The sequence below is a fragment of the Paramacrobiotus metropolitanus genome, unplaced genomic scaffold (assembly GCF_019649055.1).
Source record: "Paramacrobiotus metropolitanus isolate TYO unplaced genomic scaffold, Prichtersi_v1.0 Parri_scaffold0000018, whole genome shotgun sequence".
Classification (NCBI taxonomy): domain Eukaryota; kingdom Metazoa; phylum Tardigrada; class Eutardigrada; order Parachela; family Macrobiotidae; genus Paramacrobiotus; species Paramacrobiotus metropolitanus.
The window spans coordinates 748,232-765,062 of record NW_026570238.1 but is presented as its reverse complement, the minus strand read 5'-3'; the positions used below and the strand labels follow the sequence as shown (position 1 = coordinate 765,062).

Here is a 16,831-nt window from a genome sequence, read left to right as displayed (position 1 = left end):
TCACATACGTACGTCCGTAGTCCGTACGTACGAAAAGGCTGTGTTGTAGCAGAGTGGTTGTACGTAGTGTGTGCCGACACGTATAAAGTAACATGTTAAGCACGTAGAGATGAAGTCGTGCGGCCGTACCTCAGGCCGAAATTTCAAAAAGATTTTACAGTTTTACAAGCAAACGCGAAAAGTTTAAATTTTTTTCTTTATGATTCACTATAATTACGAAAAATTTAGAAACTTAGATGTATTGAAAGTTGGCACGGTCGGGCAACCCGGGGGACAACCGAATGGCGGCGAATAGTACTTTAACTTTACATATAAATACGGTATGCCAAAGGTTGACAATGACGTAGTCGTACGCAACTAGCGCACCTTCCACAGCATATGCCTATTGCCTGGGGAAAAGCTACAAAAATAATAAAATCATTTAAAACTTAAAACGTAAACACTAAAGTGACTAAACAGTTACTAAAGTAAAAATGAAAAATTTCATGGGATTACGTTGAAATAAGTTTATGAATGAGATAATTATGAGTTCTTGAATAGAAAGGACTTAGTTTTATGTTGGAACTGTAATATGGTATGTATGGGCACGCATCCAGGTTACTAACATAATTTACGTCTACACGTATTATGAATTTTATGATATTATCCTTTGACAGTTTGACTGATTTCTCAAGCGGGAGCTGGGTGGAAGCAGGAAGTTTTCAGTGTACTTTTCGTTGTGGACTCGCTCCTTCATTACCAGGCTAACACCAGTCATTATTCCTTCGGCATAATTGGCGAAAGCAATCTGTAATCATGTTTGGTGGGCGAGCAGCATCTCTTTTCAAACCGCGGTTTTTCACTGCGCCCGCAGTTCGCTCGAAATCGGATGTTTCTACCACAGTGATTCCGGAGGCCCCTACCACAATTGCACTGCAGGATAAAGATCGCATTGACCTAACAAAAAATAAGGCTCCAGAAGAGTTGCTGGAAGACGTAAAGACACATACAGGACAGGTGCTGTGAAATCTTTGTTCAAGTTGGCATTTATGGTGTCTTTAAATTTTGATCTGGTGTGGTTTACGTTTTATCATTAGGAGTTTTCTTTTGGATATTTTATTATTATCGACGCATTCCCATATTTTCCAGGAGTCTATGTCCGAAAGCTCTTTAAGTAGTTTTTGTTAGAAATTAATGCGTGACCATTTACTTACTGATTTACCCTTTGCGCCTATGGAATCGTTTTACTTTTGACAGCCACGTTTTGAAACGGGTGCGAATGGAAATATCTCAATTTTTTTTGTGGTTTTATAACTTATTACAATATTACTGCAAAATTAAGGTCTATAACGCATCCTTTCGCTGCTGAGATCCGCAACAACAGCGCAGTTCTCATATTTCGTGTAATAAACTTGCATTAAAAATTTATGTTTTATGTCTCATTGCAGAAGTGGGACAAAGGCGATTACAGACTGGTCCGGTTCGTTAATTTCCCAAAACTGGTGAGAGTAAAATTGTGTGTAAAATATACTAATAAAAAAGTAAATTTTAAAAAGTGGTGCATTTCCATTTTCTAGTAGGAACTAGACATTTCCGCTAGCGGTATAAATAACTCGTACCGTACTTATTATTGGTACTCGTACTACCGTTCACCGTAATATATTTATATATATTATCTATATTTTACTCTACCATCTGGGGTAGTTACAGTAAGTACTTATATTATTGATCACGGTTTATTGCTATTATCAATACTAAGTGAGGCTGTTATCATCCTGATGAACTAATGTTGAAGCGGTGGACGACTGTTTCAGTTCATGAAAAAAATTTTTTCGACAGGTTAACACGCGTCGGGCCATAGATTTAATTCACGAGGTGCCTCCTACGCCAGTTCATGGATCACGTACATTTTGTGACGGTGGTGGCGGACCTTTAGGCCATCCTAAAGTGTACATTAATGTTGTAAGTTGTTTTGTTAAACAGCATGTTGGTGTTAGCACTGTGAATTTTCAGCTTGGTTTCTTCTTCGAGTTCCGTTAACAGACGCTGTTTTACAGGATAAACCGGGAAACCACGCTTGCGGTTACTGTGGACTGCGATTTTTCAAAAGCGAAGACCATCATCATTAATCGGGAGTGGATGCTCCCAGCCTGTCAGTTGTGCAATAGCGGTTTAGCCTGCTATATTCTGTTTCGCTTTCACATACGTAACGTGCACCGAGTTTTATTTTAAGCGTAGATAGTGTGCAGGAAAGCCAGTCGGTGAGATGTATTAACGAAACATGAAAGGCATAATAATGCCAAATTTGCGCATTTACAAATTCTTTGGGTTTAGAACTGTACATAACTACAGACTGCAGTGATACAGAGTTATCTATCTTGAATAAAAGGATGAGACAAAGCATCACTCAAGGAAATCCGTTTTAAGGGATCCAATCCCAACATTTTATCCAACAAGTCGCGCAGTTGGCTCACTTTTTTGTACTGATCTTCTGGTAGATGTTGAGATCCGACTAGTTCTTTCAGAAGGTCAATAGTTGGTTGGATGTTGGTGACCACGCGAATCTTCTCCTGAAACGTGCAGAACTTTGGTATATTATCGAACAAAGTTGATCTAATCAATTCTAATAACGATTTACAAACGAGACAGGAAGCACCGTAGCAGTAAGTTCGCTATGTTGATTTCAATAAGTACAGCATCGTAACATGGAACTACCGAGTCACCGACAATATGTATCACAGCAAGCCAACGGGCTACTGAGTCCGTACATATCTACACTATAATACTTTATTATTATTTATTCGTAAACCACTTTACCTTTTGAGTAACCAAATCCAAATCCGCATACAGGAAATTTCCGTTAGAATCGAAATGAGCTTCTCTTAGAGTGCCTTTGCGGATAACCCGATTGGGGATCTTTCCCTTCACATCCATCATCAATTTTAACATCTGATTGTTGCTTTTGCCGGGAAACAATATTCGACCAGTGTACAACTCAAAAATAGTGGTGGCGGTACTCCACATGTCAATTCCGAAATCATACGGGCATCCGAGAACTGTAACACACCAATAGCAGTTACAAAAGATGAAGAATCAAAAATTACCGAAACGAAACTTGCACGAACAAAACTGACAGAAAAACTGGGCTTACTGATTTCCGGTGCACGGTAGAATCGACTGACCAGGTAAGGTGTGATTTCGCATTCATGAGCGTAGGACGCTGAGCCGTAGTCACACAACTTGACCACGAGTTTGCTCTCGTTCACTAAAATATTGTCAGGCTTTATATCGGCATGCAGAATATTGCAACGCTTCAGCATTTTCAGTGCCAAAATCAGTTGCTGACTGTAGGAACGAACAGCTTTAACGTGGAGTCCGACGTTTCGTCCAAACTTCTTCAAGACTTCTCTCAAATTCATACTGCAAAAGAACCGCTTTAAAATATAAAATTCCATCGCCAGATGTCGTATGGAAATAAATGCGTTTTGAATCGAAATAATTATTCTAATGACACTCACTTTAAGGGTTCACATACGAGACACAAATGCTTCTTGTGAAAAAAGCTCCGATGCAGTCGCATGATATGGAACTTATCTTCCCGGTCAGCATCATTCAGTTTTCTCAGAAATTCCAGTTCTCTTAGCCCGGTTTTATGCCTGCAAAAATTAGCACAATAAATTGACGACTTCAACGTTTCAAACGAACAGCAAGCCAATGCATATTGCGCTGCACAACTTACATAATCTCGTTGTTGCGGATGATCTTAATGGCCACCTGGTCATCTTTACCGCGAGCAGTGTCCCGTGCGCGAACAACATTACTGAACACTCCTTGACCAGTATAACCGAACACCTGGTACCGTCCATCCAGAAGTTCACCGACTCTGACTCCTAATAGGCCGAACATGCCCGTATCAACAATAAACCAGCGAATAACATGAAAAAACTCTCTTACGATAGTAGCCTTCGGCATCATCCCAGTTATCAGCCAGAGTCGAGTTTTCGTTCTTTCCACTTCCATTAGCCATATCAGCTGTTGTACCGGAATTCTGCAAACATTAAAAACTAATAAACCAGTGCAGCAATTCAAATTTTTATTCGACTCTAAAAGTTATGTCAAATTCAAGCTAGACTGTAAATTACACAATTCTGACCTGATAGTCCTCCGAAAACATATCCGATTCGGAGAACATATCGATATTCTGCTTCTGTGGGGCAACCAAACCCTTAGCGATACGCTTCCGCCACTCTCCAACCTGGTCCAATTCGGCCGCTAACTGCTGATCCTGACCTGCTTGATCCAGATCCTTCTGGTCCACATGTCGCAACTTATCGCGCAATCCGTCCTCCCAATCCTCGTCCGGACTATCGTGCACTTGGAAATCAGCATCCAGGGAGTCGGCTAGGCTCTTGCTAAGACTGGATGCAGGAGAAGGTTCACGTGATACCGAGTCATAAGAACGAGTCACCTGAGAGAGGATTTTATTGTGGATAACGGGGGGCTGAGATGGCTCTGATGATGGGGTGTCACGGGATTCTTTATTCAATTTGGACAAGAGCAGTTCGCGCTCACGTCGCCGACGCTCAATTACTGCCTCTTCGTCCTCTTCTTCATCGACTAAATCAACTGCCCTGGGGAAAAAAACATACTCCTTCAGTTCGAATTTTACGCGTTATAGTGTCAGGCTTCAGCTTGTCTATTAAATGCAAAATTTGTTAAACTAGAACAGTAATTATTCGTTCTAAATAAAATTAGTACCAAATTCTATTAATCGATAAAATTAATGTTTGGTGTTGTTTCACTTACTCTTCCTTCGGTTTTTTAGAATCCTTCCCGTGGGACACTATCTTCCCATTGTCAAGTTTTTTATCCCGTTTATCCGACGAATGCTTCGATGAAGCGTCTCTATCAGAGCGGTGGCGATCGCTGTACCTAGAGTGGTCGTGTGCTCTGGTCGACTGCGAGGAACGCTCCTTTTCGTTCCGTCCCTTCTTATCCGCAGCTCGTTCCCGGGAACGGGTACGACTACGTTTGCGTCTTTTTGGATCATTAGTGGAGGATGATACTTCCCTAATACGAGAATGGGAGGCATTGCGAGAGACTGAATTATGATCGTGACTACTTGACTGATGCTGTTTACGAACAGTTCTATCAGCGCTGCGTGATCTACTCCGCCGTTCACGAGTGGTCTTCCTCGAGCTCTCCAGATCCCTAGCTGATCGGGAAGAGCTGCAAAACATTTAGAATAATGTGATTAATGTCGGTAGTTTCTAGATAACAATTAACTGATAAAATCTCCATAAGCTTACCTCGATTTCACTCCGCTGATGGAATCTGTGGCTTTCACCCTGGTCGACATTGTCTCTATAACAGGACTACACTGAATCGTATTCTTTGCTCTCCGTAAGTATCTGGCGCTATGCTACGAAGCCAAACCTGAATCCTTATCCTGTAACTAAGGAATACTGGAAGCAGAATACACTGCGGAATTACCGAATCAATATCACTCCTAGACTGAAATTTTAAAGAATTCTCAACTCTTAAAAAAGGTCAAACAGTCAGACTGAAATTTTATTACTTACCATGCTACGGTCACACACCATACTCGTGGTTTGCTGTACAGTAGTATAAGACGCACATTTTGCTTATGCTCCACGCGAGGTAGATGCTGTTGAGTGTTGAGTCAACTTGAGTGTTGCCTGTGTTGAGATTTGAGAAGCATAACAAACGCAACGCAAGCATAACAAACCTCGCCCCCTAGTTACTATCTAAGGAAACTGGAACAGCTGCAGCCTTGTACCGTACTACTGTGTCTGTAACAATCAATCAGAGATTCAGAGCTGCCATTCTAAATTCAACTATTTTTACGCAGGCGCTGCACGGTTGAAACGGGCAAGCCTAATATAACATATGGCAGACGTAGTCTGTCTATATATTATATTAGTATAGGATCCAACGTGTAACTGAAAGGTTACTGAAAGGTCAGGAAGATTCTCTCTGTTCTGAGCTTTTGCGTCTGTCTATCCTCTAACGGGGAAAAGATGGAAAGTAAAGGACACTAAAGGTTAGCCTCAATCCTGCCTGTTCAGTTGCCGATTCTCTGTCGGATTCCCATTCGAAGAGATGCTGTACAATGTACTGGTACAGCATCTCTTCGAATGGGAATCCGACAGAGTACACTGTACATATCTTTGCGATACATGTACAGTACAGTGCACATGTATCGCAAAGCTGAACTATAGACTGTCGGTATTCCAACAGCAGTATCAGTGGATGACTTCCCTCATTCTCCATTCTATGTATCGGCGCTCAGAAAAAAATCATTGAACTAGAACACTTAATTGCTCGTTTCCCAGGACAAGAATGCAGTGTCCAGGCTGAGCAGGAGAATATGAAATGAAAAGGAATGCAGGTCAAGAAAACGTATTGCTGTACATCAGAATAGTTCAGACATTCCCAAATTCTAGAAATTCCACGTTAGATTAATTTGGACAACTCGTACGCAGAGTCGCAGATAACGCATTGTTCCGATTTGACTAGCATCAATGAAATTCAAATTTTCATTACGCTAATAACAAATTCTCTTGCACGGCTGCAGTATTTTGGTTTTTGTCGCATTTATTCTTAATCAATCCACGCGCCTGCGTAAGGCTTCCGTAGGAAGCGTTCCGAAGGAGTTTTTCGTTAATATTGTCTTTTTGATATCCTCGCGAAATATTTTTCCCGCTGATCGTTGGAGAATTGCTCAAAATTTGCTCCTGTTTTTAATGGGTTCATTTCTTCGGCCATGACAATACGGTAGGTAATGTATGGTTCTGAATGGTTCATATTTTAAATCAAAGTACAGCTGACAAGTTACAAGTAGCTTTTAGCCTTCTGCGTTTAGCAGTTTTAATGATCAACTATGCACGGCGGCTTGATGTTTGTGGGAATTCCGTTCAATAAAAATATTCTGCTTGCAGCTTACTCATCCTTTAAAGGATGGCCCCTACTCAACCATTCCGCCCCCGCGCAAAGAAAGGCCCGCAGAAAGAGGTTCACAAGGAGCCTTCCAAATCGCGAACCGATCACAGTCGGTCGACGCGTAATAATGATTCTAGCGCGCACGATAATCGCACGGTCGCGTCACGCTCTCCGGACCGTCACGAAAGAAAGGCAGATCAGAGGATGGAAAGCCAGGGAATGGTGCAGATTCTATAGACGGTGCTTCCAGTTGTGGAAGTGATCTTGACCTTGAAAAGCCTCTGTACGCAATTGGCGACTACCTGAATGATCGCAAAGAACTGGTGGCACAGATGTTCAACAGCATAAAAAAAGATACTCTGCTGCGCATGATACCACCCGTTCTGCGAGAGTTTTCTCTCAAGGAATTGCAGGAAAAATGTGCCTTCGAGCTAGAGGGATTTTCGCGCAAACGGGCACGAGCAGTGCTTAATGGTTTGGACATGATTTCCAGTTCTGGAACTGATGATTCAGACGAAGAAGTGCAAAATGAGGATCAAAACCAATTAGTGAATCTCGAGGTACACTATCTTAGCCTATTAGCGCCATGTAAATCTAAATCGCGAGTAGATCAGCTGTACAGTACAGTACTTGTATAACTACACGGCTCAGACGGCTGCATATGTACAGAGAACATAAACTGTACATAATACATAAAATACAGATATATAGATATTTTATATTATTATTATTTCTATGTATTGTATGTTCGGTAGAAGTATTTATGTATTTAGTGGTTAATTTTAGTTTTTGAAGTACTCCAGCAGTCCTGCTCACTGTTATTAACGATAAATTACTGCTTTCTCGTTACGGTAGAGTCGTAGGCTAACCGACATAATTATAGAATTTTGCTGTTTCCGTGCCCCCTGGAATGAATAGAATTGTCGGGCATCGCTAGACGATACATGCGATTGTTTTTTCACTTTTTTGCCTTTATCTCAATGGTGCCTTCATACATATCGCTTGCTTAATTGTCACGCTTAATCACCTGCGGTTGAATTTCAGATCATGGAGGAATCTCCCGTTCCTGCACTGAAAGAGTATGTTGCACCACTTGCTTTATCGCGGCAAAATCTTGATTCTGGTGAAATTATTATGGATTTAAGTGGGGAACCGGTTGTTTCTGAGTTGAATAAAGATTCTTGTCTTACTACCGTGGAGCCGTTGGAGATGGAGCTCGTTGAATTGGAACTGCGTGCACAAGCTATTCGTGCCTTAATGCAGCAGCTCGATGAGGATGATTTGAGTTTACCTGCGCCGAGACATCGTCGTAGCGATTCTCTGCGTTCCTCTGCTTCCCCGCAAAGCAATCCCGACGATCTTTTGTCTACGGAGCTTTGCTCCATGATTTCTTCAGATGTGAGAAAAAGTAGTCGAGGGGAAAAAGAATATTTCCAAATTCATGCTGATGAGGAAGAACTGGCTGAATTCGACTGAAATTGGGTTGCCTTGCTTTTTTTGCGAAACCCACATGTGATATTTTCCGAAAATGGTTCTCATTATGTTTATCGATTGTACCTGTTGCATTGCGCAGCCAGTTTATATTAATTTTGTGTATATAGGATACATGTTCATATAGCTATTTATGTAAGTAATTGTGATTATTTTGTTTTGTTTTGGTCGATTGTTGAACAAATACTGTTGTTTAAGGATGCTTGCACCCTTTTACAAAAACTTCTGGTCTGCGAAGTAGCATGCAACACACTACTGGTTTACGTACAGTACTGTGATAGTAGATTTATGGATGTCAATCAGGTTATCACCGGTGTACTTGTACGTAACTGAAATTTGAAATTATTTGTGTGCGAGAATTGTGTATTCAAGATATATAGTTGCGGGTACGGTATCCAGAAAGGTCATAAAATTATTTCACGCTGTGCTTTTCAGAGTGTTGGCAGACTTCATGGACTTCTTAGCATTTTATGGACTTCTAGTCTTCTACCTCAGTGCCTCACCTAACTTTAAACGTTAGATGGAGTCAAGTGTGGATAAATTTTGATCGTCGGATGTTTCAAATTACAGAAGTCATGCGAACGACCAGAAACACTTCCGATGCCCTGTATTTTGAGTCTTGACCCATTACACATAGTATGCATTGTGCATACATAGACTACGTAACACGGCTCGTAGTGATTATTATCATGTACATCTTGATCTACGTAGAGTAAAAAATTAATTAATGTACGGACACCTCGTCGCGGCCACTACCGGGCAACCACGGGCGAGGGAATTTTTCCGGCAGCGGATCTCCACACAGATTCAAAGAGGGAACGCTATGTGCGTGATGGGCACAACACCGGATCATGAGAAATTAGAGGAAATTTTCTTGTTATAGCCTGTTAAAACTGTTTTTGTTTTGTTGGTGTTTGTTAGTAGTACTATCATCAGATGAAGATACATTTTATAAAACCTTTATTTGCAAGAGTTTTATAATTCTCCGATTTATCGGCTGCTGGCGATTTGTTTTCCATTCCGAATTAATGTAATACTCTTATTTTGTTGTTGTATTTCCAGTTCATTAATTTTATCATTTAAAGTACTTATACACATTAAACACAAAAGTTTATTGCAGCAGTTTAGACGAAATACTCCAGTCAGCTGCATGAAACAGTACGATATACTAATAACAAAAACTTTTACAGATATCTCTTTATTGAATGTGCATTGACCTAGGGCTTTATAGGCTAAATCCTGAGGGTGAGTTGTGAAAAATGTGCAATAATGATGACCAACATACATTTTTTTCTTTAGTATACGGTAACACAAGTATTGTATTTACTGCCGATATTTACCACTTGGTCGACAGATTTCAATCGGGTAGTTACAACGAATATCTATACTTCTATACCTAAAGTAATGCATGGCACGTCATTGACATGAGAACGGAAATCAAAGTTTACCATCGCCATCCGAAACAGACATAATCTTATTAAAACATGCTCGCATGTACCAAGCAAGTGCTGTCCAAAGTTTTGGAAATCTGTAGAATTTACAGCAACCTACTGAACAGAAATGCGCATTGGTTATATGAACTGAAATGTCGCCTTAGATAATATTATTATGGTCCTTATATTATTCTACACGCAGCCACTTTCAGTTTCAGTCTGATGGTTTCCAGTTGCTTGATGCTTTCAAGTTTCAACGCAAAACCCGTGAGATACAGTACTCGTAGAGTTTTTTGTCCAAGAAAGTCTGTCATTGATTTCGCACAATCTAAGCGACTGTTTACAGTACATACTGTCGCGTCTTTGAACGCCGTATCCATGTGCAAAACTTCAGACGTCTATCTTTCTGCCATCCGTTTTACCCCTGATCTGCAATTTCTATTGTTCATTCCAGGTGTGGTAACCTAATCGTAAGATGCAATATGAAAGAAAATTGCTCACATGACCATCGTTAGTTTCAAAATGTTCTGATTTTAAAGATGTATGATACGCCCAAATGCGTTACGGTCGGCAACTTCATCTTGAAGTTTTTTATGTAGCATGTAGCGTCCATGTGACCTTTGTTATAGCTGACGTCCATATGACGTATGCACGCAAAAAACAACCAAAAGCAGTCATTTTTACCAGAGGCCACCATTCTGTTAATGTACATCAGATGTTATGAATGTTACCATTAATCAAGAAATTATGTGGCAGTTACTTTTGCAGTTTAATTTTTAATTAATAAGTACTAATAAGTAGTGATCTCGAGCATGCTATTTTGTTATTTATTCGATTGGCTTTTGCCTAATTAAAGTCGTTATACAGTGCGGTACAGCAGTTTATGGGCTTTAGGCTAACCTTCTTTCATTGCTTCAGAATAATTCAGATGGGTTATATATAATTCTGCACGTGTGTTCTATGTACTATGTACGAGTCACTACGAGTAGTATTATGGTGCATATATTAAAAATCAACAAAAAGACGGACGCACCGTTATGTACAGTTTGAGGTCGTTTTTGGCTACAGTTTTGTTGTTAATTTTAACAATGCGAAGGTTCTAATGATTAGTGAAGACCGCGAATACAGGATTATGAAATAGCTTGTCACAAATATGTTGGTGTTTCAGATGAAGGAATCGAAGATGAAACAGTACAGCACACCCGAAGTTCCGTCAGACGCTGTAGTTCTACAGAATTGTCCATCCGACCGCAAAGAGCGGGAAGTCGAAGGGGCCAACGCCTACGCTGCATTGCCATCAGGAAGCAGTTCAGATTTCTCGATTCGGATAAATAAAATTGCCTCGGACAGCACCCTTGACACAGTTACCTCCGATTATGGAAGTCATGATGAAAATCACGATCCCGAACATGCTGTACATGATGGACTACTTTTAAATATCAGCGAGAATAAAGAAACAGCGAGTACGGCGGATCACCTCCAAGATCCCCCGGTCGGCCACCGATCGGACACCGGTACCGGTCTTATAGGTTGGCCATTGCCGTTGCTATATATAACTGGCAACTGTACTTACCATTAGTATTTACCACACATAACGCATTTGTAGGGAGGTAATATTGGAACGATATTCTAATAATGGCAAATACCCAAGAAAACGGACGGTTGTAATAGCAAAAACTTAAAATAATTCGAATTGATTACGGTGAATTATTGAATTTTGAGTCAAAACAAATTTTCTAATATTGTATCAGCGCTAGCGATAGATCACATCATCATATTACTAACCTAAGTAATATTATGATCACATATACTTCTATAGCCAATGCTTCATGCGAAATATAGGAATCCGCTTTCTTAGCAAATTATGGCGTTTTGCCATTGCACGCCAGGATACTTGTAAAAGTTGTAATTCGAGAAAATTTTTTGTCGCAGGTTTTTTCGGTACACTTACTGATGATCCGGCAGTGGTTTTGTATTGTGGAAAGTTTTTACAGGCTTGGGTAAGTACAGTAGTTCCTTAAAATAATACAGTAGTGTACCACAAAATTGTATGTATCTGTGGTTAATTATTTTTTTAACTTTTTGTTTTTTAACAGCGTGTACCATGCTCGTACAAGGCACGCACATACTCGTACTGCGCGCGCGCACTACCACATCAGGTTATGAGCCGTGCTATTAATCCAATTTTACAAACGAAACGATACAGAGGTTCATTAGACATCGCTATTATATATTATCGTTGACTTCTAACAAAGGACGAATATGTATAGGGTGATCGCATGTGGATTTTTAGCATCCCTATTTTATTGCTGGAACTCCATCGCCATCCTATGCCGGCATTATTTCTTCCCGCTCTTTATGGATTCTGTTCAGGAGCATCGACAATCGTATTTGGTCCGTTAATGGGTGACTGGGTGGATCAGACATCCCGCCTTAAGGGTATTCTCACTGATCTGTTGACATAATTATCTCTATTTTATAATCGTGCGTTTTAGAAATTAAGCAGTAGTTGTTGTCATTGATTTAACGCTTCTACTTCTAAGTTCTAACTTGCAATACTGTTCTGAGTTGCAGCTGCAAAAGCGATTACCATTTTCCAAAACGGATTAATTGCTGCTGCCGCGTTTCTTCTAGCCGGAACCATCCGATTCCAGAACTTGTTGTCAAACGGAGGCTTATTTATATGCATAGCTTTTCTTATGCTCTTAAGCTTTTCAGCCAATATATTTTATGCGGTAAGTAAGTATTACTTTTAATGTGCAATTGTGCAGAATGCACCGGAAATTAATACGTTGTGTTAGGCCTTGACCATTAACAGAAATCAATATATTACAAATTAAAAAGTAACAATCAACAGCAAGTAACAATTTTAACTGTACAAAATTAACTATTTCAGGGTAGCGTTGTGGTTTTGGAAAAAGACTGGGTAGGAGTTATTGCCGGCGATAATAAAGCAAGACTGGCAGGCAGGCATCGACGATCAAAACGTCATTGGCGAACTCTGATATAACATGTCTAGGACATTTTGTAGTTATTATTTCTGCAGTACGACGGATAGAACTGATTACCAACGTAGTGTGTCCACTGGTTATGGCACAAGTGATGACCTTTGCTGGCAAGGATGTCTGCGCTCTGTTTATTGGGATGTGGAGCTTCCTATCCATCTTTGCGGAATATTTTACGCTCAAAAGAGTATGGATTCTAGCACAAGATCTTATGCTCAAACCACTGGAACAAAAACGCAAAAAGCAGAAAAGTGTACTAGTCAGAGCTTGCAATTCCTGCCGGGTTATTTTTTACGGATGGGGCACTTTCGCAGCTAGTCGGGTCAGCACAGCCGCGATTTCTGTTGCCTTTTTAGAAGCTACGGTTTTGATGTTCTCAGGAGTAACAAGTGGTGAGAGAATTTAAAAAAAAATAAATATGTGTACTTATATGTTGCTTGATTTTTTTAACCATGGTATGACTTTAATTTTCGACAGGATATGCCATTCAACAAGGATTTTCAAACACTGTAGTCGCCTTATTAGCCGGTGGAGACGCTTTAACAGGAATTTTCAGTACATTTCTGTTTCCCAAAGCGCGCGAAATTCTGTCACTCGAAGCGGTGACCCTCGCATCTATGCTTGTGCACATGATGTGCGGCCTGGTTGCCGTTAGTTCCAACTGGATGCCCGGAAGTCCATTCGATCCGTACTTTTTTATTCGAGAAGTGAACGAAACTTACGCCCTAAACTATACGACAGCAGTCCCCGACGTTACTCCTGCAACTTCGCCAATCATGACGTCGCTAGCGGTATTCTCCGCAGCTTTAACGGTTGGAAGATTAGCATTCTGGATGATTGACCTGGCGGGGTCTCAGATCATTTTGGAAAATATTCAGGCCAAAGAGCGTGGCATCTTCTGCGCTGTACATTATTCGCTGAAGAAGCTCATGAATCGGCTGAAATATCTTCTTGCACTGTTCCTGGCATGGCCACAGGTCTTCGGTTATTTAATTATTGCATCACAGGCATTCAGTACCATCGGGTACTTATTTTTTCTTAGTTACTGCAAAAGAAAATCAGTGAAGCAGTGAACATTGCAGTAAGCAGTGTGAGTAAGAAATCTACGCGGTGCAGTTCTGCTTTCCTCTTTCTTGTGTGCAACATTTACTCAACAGTCAATGTATGGCGAAGATTACTCCCGCAATAAGCAATTAACTCCTTTCTTTCGCAAATGCAATTTCGTAAATTTAATTGTCATTATCATTATTGTAGTTAGAAATCGCAAAATTAAGACTTGAGCAAAAGAAAATTAATCACAACTGTTAACGGAAAGTCGAAGCCAATCACAGACCTACGTCAAATCCTAATATCACAACATTTTAGATCTGGTCCCTTAAGCAAACTAATCCGAATCCGTTATACCGTCACCGACGCTGTTCGCGAAGGTTCAAAATCAAGATCCTCAACAGACGCTGCTGAAACTGGATCATCCACAAACTGTTCTTCGTCAATCAGCGCACTGTGCTCGTTTTCGGCTCTTGCATCATATTCTCGCAGCGTACGGTAACAAAACCTGTTTAAAACAACTGCTAAAATACAAGACCTTTTGAACTGCGACACGGCCTTACATGATAACTGAGCCAGGTATAACGAGCAGTCCCGCCGCAAGGGCGTATGAGAAACCAGGATACCATTCCCGAGTGGCCGTGTATACATTTTGGAAGATTAAAGATCCCAGTAACGAACTTAAATTTTCCAAAATTCCCAGGATGCCAAAAAGCTTTCCTGAAACGGTTTCCATTTCAAATTAAGTAAACAGAGCTGAAAGTAGCAGACACTGCCAAAACAGTTACCTTGGTCATCTCGGTGTATATTTCTTGAGCATATCGAGCGCCCGCATGCAGATACTGCAGCCGCGAGAAATCCAGCAACAACAGCTGAAACAAAGTAACACAGTCGAGTATTACAATTAAGACTTTCAAGACACGCTACAAGATATTTATATCTATACATGCGATACAAGATATACATGCATATTTCTTGTATCGCATTTATCAACGAATTATGCTGAAGAGAAGGTTACCGAGAAATATCATAACGCTGTTGACACTCGTCGCATATATGATAAACATCGCGATTTTGGAGATAAATCCCAAAACAATAATGATGAAATCCCGAACGTGAAAAAGCATCTTGAGAAGGGGCAACACCGTTATCAGAGTCAATCCACGAATAAACGCGTCCTCAGCCGAAAACAGATTGTATTCCAACGTTTCCCAGTTAAGATTCAGCGTCCGAATGTACAAATAGCGGATTTCATTCGTCCCTGCAAAGACACTTGTGCACTGAATCCACCACAAATGTAAAAACCGGCCCAATTTCTACATACCGGTTGACAATGTCCAGGTGCACATTAATGCGAACGCTGCCACCACAATGCACAACCGAGCGCGTTGTTCAATATAAATCCAGCGTAATAAACCATACATGTCCTTCAAAAATTCCAGACTCCACATCGTTCGGCAATTCTGCCGTATTCCACCCTTATGTTCATGCTGACGTTCCGGTTCTTGCAAGAAGAATATAACATACAGGGTCAAAATGATATTAAGAGACCCCGCCAAAGCAAACGCTAAGGGATATCCGCCGTATGTCGCTGAAGCAATCGCACCACCTATAAGCGCATCACTGAATTAATCATGATTAACTGACAATGTCAGTGGACAGCGGTAAATGACGGCGTTGTCATCAACAATTCTAGTTTTATGTAAGTTGCAACCGGGAGTTGAAGTTATCACTTAAATTTTCTTAAAGCTCGCTATTTAAATGTATTCCTCATACCGATCGCAGGGGCAATCGAAGTCCCGAGCAAATTGGCGAATTCCAGACATCCAAGACGAGATGTACGAACTTTAAGTGACGATATGTGCGACGCCCAGCTGGAAACAGCCATTATGCATCCCGTAAAGCCGCCGGTTATGCCTTGAAAGAAGTTTGACAACAACAGCAATTCCACCTAAAACGGTACTGAAATCGTAAAGAAAATGACATCCGATCCTTATACTGTTAGATTAAAACGACTGACCGGTGTGCTGGAGATCCCCGAGCATATGGCATAATTTACTGCCGATAACAAAGCCCCAACAGCTGGAAGGATAGCAGGAAATTTTCGACCGAATTTATCGCCCCATGTTCCCAAGAAGGGCAGCAGCAGGATTGACGGAATAGTTAAGCACAGATTGGAATAGAACAACAAACTCGATGCCGTTTCATGCGCCACCGCGGCTTCCGCTTTATGAGCCGATTCATTTCGCAGTAGATCTGCACAGAACGACTCGTTGGAATATAACTTCAAGCACACTTTCCGATAGATAAGGGTCTGCATTCAAAACAAGAACTAATAATACAGATCAGGTTATACCAGGTTATACTGACACTATAAATCCTGCGCGGTGTTGGTATTTACAATGGTAATCCGTATTACCACATATAGATATTCTGCTTCAACAGCTGACAGTAAGTATGTACCTGGAACAAATTGAACTGCATCCAGATGGAAATCATATACAGCAGAATCACTGGTTCCAGCAAAGCCCGACGCATCGTCATCCCTTCGAGTAGGTTTCTCCATCTGATGAAAGCCATTATAAGCCCGCACAGGTTCGGGGCTCCAAGCTTGAAGACCAAATTAATACTTTAAAATGCAGTCCAAAGTCTGCAGGAGACTCGAGTTGTTATTGCAGTGGGAAAGCAATACTTATCACACGAAAGTTGTCACACATTTTATCGCTTCCTTTTCTCTAGAAGTGAGTAATTTCTCAAAATATCTTTATGTAGTTTTCCCAAACCACAAAAGATCAGATCGTTCTAAAAAATGTTAATGTATCAAAAGTAATTAAAAAGGTATCAATTTTTTACGTTCAAAAACCGATGAAAACTGTCAGTTATCATTATCAAACAGGACGAGAATAAAACAGC

At 40.7% G+C, this 16,831-nt stretch overlaps 5 protein-coding genes across 12 annotated transcripts; 3 read left to right on the top strand and 2 right to left on the bottom strand.

Moving 5' to 3' along the window:
* Window positions 1-410: 410 nt before the first annotated feature.
* On the top strand, window positions 411-2,394 carry LOC129585753 (NADH dehydrogenase [ubiquinone] iron-sulfur protein 6, mitochondrial-like). The gene is made up of 5 exons (XM_055478582.1): window positions 411-574; window positions 657-996; window positions 1,428-1,481; window positions 1,819-1,941; window positions 2,037-2,394. The coding sequence occupies exons 2-5, from the start codon at window positions 796-798 to the stop codon at window positions 2,106-2,108; spliced, it is 450 nt and encodes a 149-aa protein (XP_055334557.1). The 5' UTR covers window positions 411-574; window positions 657-795; the 3' UTR covers window positions 2,109-2,394.
* LOC129585747 (serine/threonine-protein kinase PRP4 homolog) lies at window positions 2,187-5,566 on the bottom strand. 2 transcript variants are annotated; one of them, XM_055478574.1, is made up of 10 exons: window positions 5,416-5,566; window positions 5,289-5,343; window positions 4,786-5,208; window positions 4,133-4,610; window positions 3,934-4,027; window positions 3,719-3,869; window positions 3,498-3,635; window positions 3,131-3,399; window positions 2,797-3,035; window positions 2,187-2,549 (listed from the first exon to the last, which is right to left on the bottom strand). In XM_055478574.1, exons 2-10 carry the CDS (start codon window positions 5,336-5,338, stop codon window positions 2,349-2,351), a joined length of 2,043 nt encoding a protein of 680 aa, XP_055334549.1. In that variant the 5' UTR covers window positions 5,339-5,343; window positions 5,416-5,566; the 3' UTR covers window positions 2,187-2,348. The 2 variants fall into 2 exon arrangements, with proteins under 2 accessions (XP_055334549.1, XP_055334548.1); XM_055478573.1 differs by having other exon boundaries at window positions 5,289-5,566.
* A 670-nt stretch (window positions 5,567-6,236) lies between these two features.
* Window positions 6,237-8,850, top strand: LOC129585751 (uncharacterized). The gene is made up of 3 exons (XM_055478580.1): window positions 6,237-6,777; window positions 6,942-7,502; window positions 7,987-8,850. Exons 2-3 carry the CDS (start codon window positions 7,275-7,277, stop codon window positions 8,416-8,418), a joined length of 660 nt encoding a protein of 219 aa, XP_055334555.1. The 5' UTR covers window positions 6,237-6,777; window positions 6,942-7,274; the 3' UTR covers window positions 8,419-8,850.
* Window positions 8,851-9,936: 1,086 nt separating this feature from the next.
* Window positions 9,937-14,089, top strand: LOC129585868 (solute carrier family 40 member 1-like). 4 transcript variants are annotated; one of them, XM_055478755.1, is made up of 9 exons: window positions 9,937-10,320; window positions 11,035-11,380; window positions 11,799-11,866; window positions 11,963-12,025; window positions 12,137-12,305; window positions 12,441-12,601; window positions 12,763-12,832; window positions 12,898-13,263; window positions 13,349-14,089. In XM_055478755.1, exons 2-9 carry the CDS (start codon window positions 11,035-11,037, stop codon window positions 13,942-13,944), a joined length of 1,839 nt encoding a protein of 612 aa, XP_055334730.1. In that variant the 5' UTR covers window positions 9,937-10,320; the 3' UTR covers window positions 13,945-14,089. The 4 variants fall into 4 exon arrangements, with proteins under 4 accessions (XP_055334730.1, XP_055334728.1, XP_055334732.1 ...); XM_055478753.1 differs by having other exon boundaries at window positions 11,035-11,395; XM_055478757.1 differs by lacking the exon at window positions 11,963-12,025 and having other exon boundaries at window positions 13,349-14,087.
* On the bottom strand, window positions 13,389-16,777 carry LOC129585871 (proton-coupled folate transporter-like). 4 transcript variants are annotated; one of them, XR_008690071.1, is made up of 9 exons: window positions 16,382-16,777; window positions 15,939-16,232; window positions 15,695-15,869; window positions 15,243-15,527; window positions 14,937-15,179; window positions 14,707-14,790; window positions 14,482-14,638; window positions 14,205-14,426; window positions 13,393-13,916 (listed from the first exon to the last, which is right to left on the bottom strand). XR_008690071.1 is itself a non-coding variant. In XM_055478761.1 (8 exons), the coding sequence occupies exons 1-8, from the start codon at window positions 16,482-16,484 to the stop codon at window positions 14,270-14,272; spliced, it is 1,440 nt and encodes a 479-aa protein (XP_055334736.1). In that variant the 5' UTR covers window positions 16,485-16,777; the 3' UTR covers window positions 13,389-14,269. The 4 variants fall into 4 exon arrangements, 2 of the variants coding, with proteins under 2 accessions (XP_055334736.1, XP_055334735.1); XR_008690072.1 differs by having other exon boundaries at window positions 14,209-14,426; XM_055478761.1 differs by having other exon boundaries at window positions 13,389-14,426; window positions 15,939-16,174.
* Between the last annotated feature and the right edge of the window lie 54 nt (window positions 16,778-16,831).

Coding starts and splice junctions, on each gene's coding strand:
- LOC129585753 (XM_055478582.1), top strand. CDS start 796: ATGTTTGGTGGGCGAGCAGCATCTCTTTTCAAACCGCGGTTTTTCACT. Junction 997..1,427: donor TAAAGACACATACAGGACAG/GTGCTGTGAAAT, acceptor GTCTCATTGCAG/AAGTGGGACAAAGGCGATTA. Junction 1,942..2,036: donor CTAAAGTGTACATTAATGTT/GTAAGTTGTTTT, acceptor GCTGTTTTACAG/GATAAACCGGGAAACCACGC.
- LOC129585868 (XM_055478753.1), top strand. CDS start 11,035: ATGAAGGAATCGAAGATGAAACAGTACAGCACACCCGAAGTTCCGTCA. Junction 11,867..11,962: donor GAAAGTTTTTACAGGCTTGG/GTAAGTACAGTA, acceptor GTTTTTTAACAG/CGTGTACCATGCTCGTACAA. Junction 12,026..12,136: donor CGCGCGCACTACCACATCAG/GTTATGAGCCGT, acceptor GAATATGTATAG/GGTGATCGCATGTGGATTTT.
- LOC129585747 (XM_055478573.1), bottom strand. CDS start 5,338: ATGTCGACCAGGGTGAAAGCCACAGATTCCATCAGCGGAGTGAAATCG. Junction 3,400..3,497: donor CTCGTATGTGAACCCTTAAA/GTGAGTGTCATT, acceptor GTTCTTTTGCAG/TATGAATTTGAGAGAAGTCT. Junction 3,036..3,130: donor CTACCGTGCACCGGAAATCA/GTAAGCCCAGTT, acceptor GGTGTGTTACAG/TTCTCGGATGCCCGTATGAT.
- LOC129585871 (XM_055478760.1), bottom strand. CDS start 16,498: ATGGCTTTCATCAGATGGAGAAACCTACTCGAAGGGATGACGATGCGT. Junction 15,870..15,938: donor CGGGGATCTCCAGCACACCG/GTCAGTCGTTTT, acceptor GTACCGTTTTAG/GTGGAATTGCTGTTGTTGTC. Junction 14,791..14,936: donor CAGCGTTATGATATTTCTCG/GTAACCTTCTCT, acceptor ACTTTGTTTCAG/CTGTTGTTGCTGGATTTCTC.
- LOC129585751 (XM_055478580.1), top strand. CDS start 7,275: ATGTTCAACAGCATAAAAAAAGATACTCTGCTGCGCATGATACCACCC. Junction 7,503..7,986: donor ACCAATTAGTGAATCTCGAG/GTACACTATCTT, acceptor GTTGAATTTCAG/ATCATGGAGGAATCTCCCGT.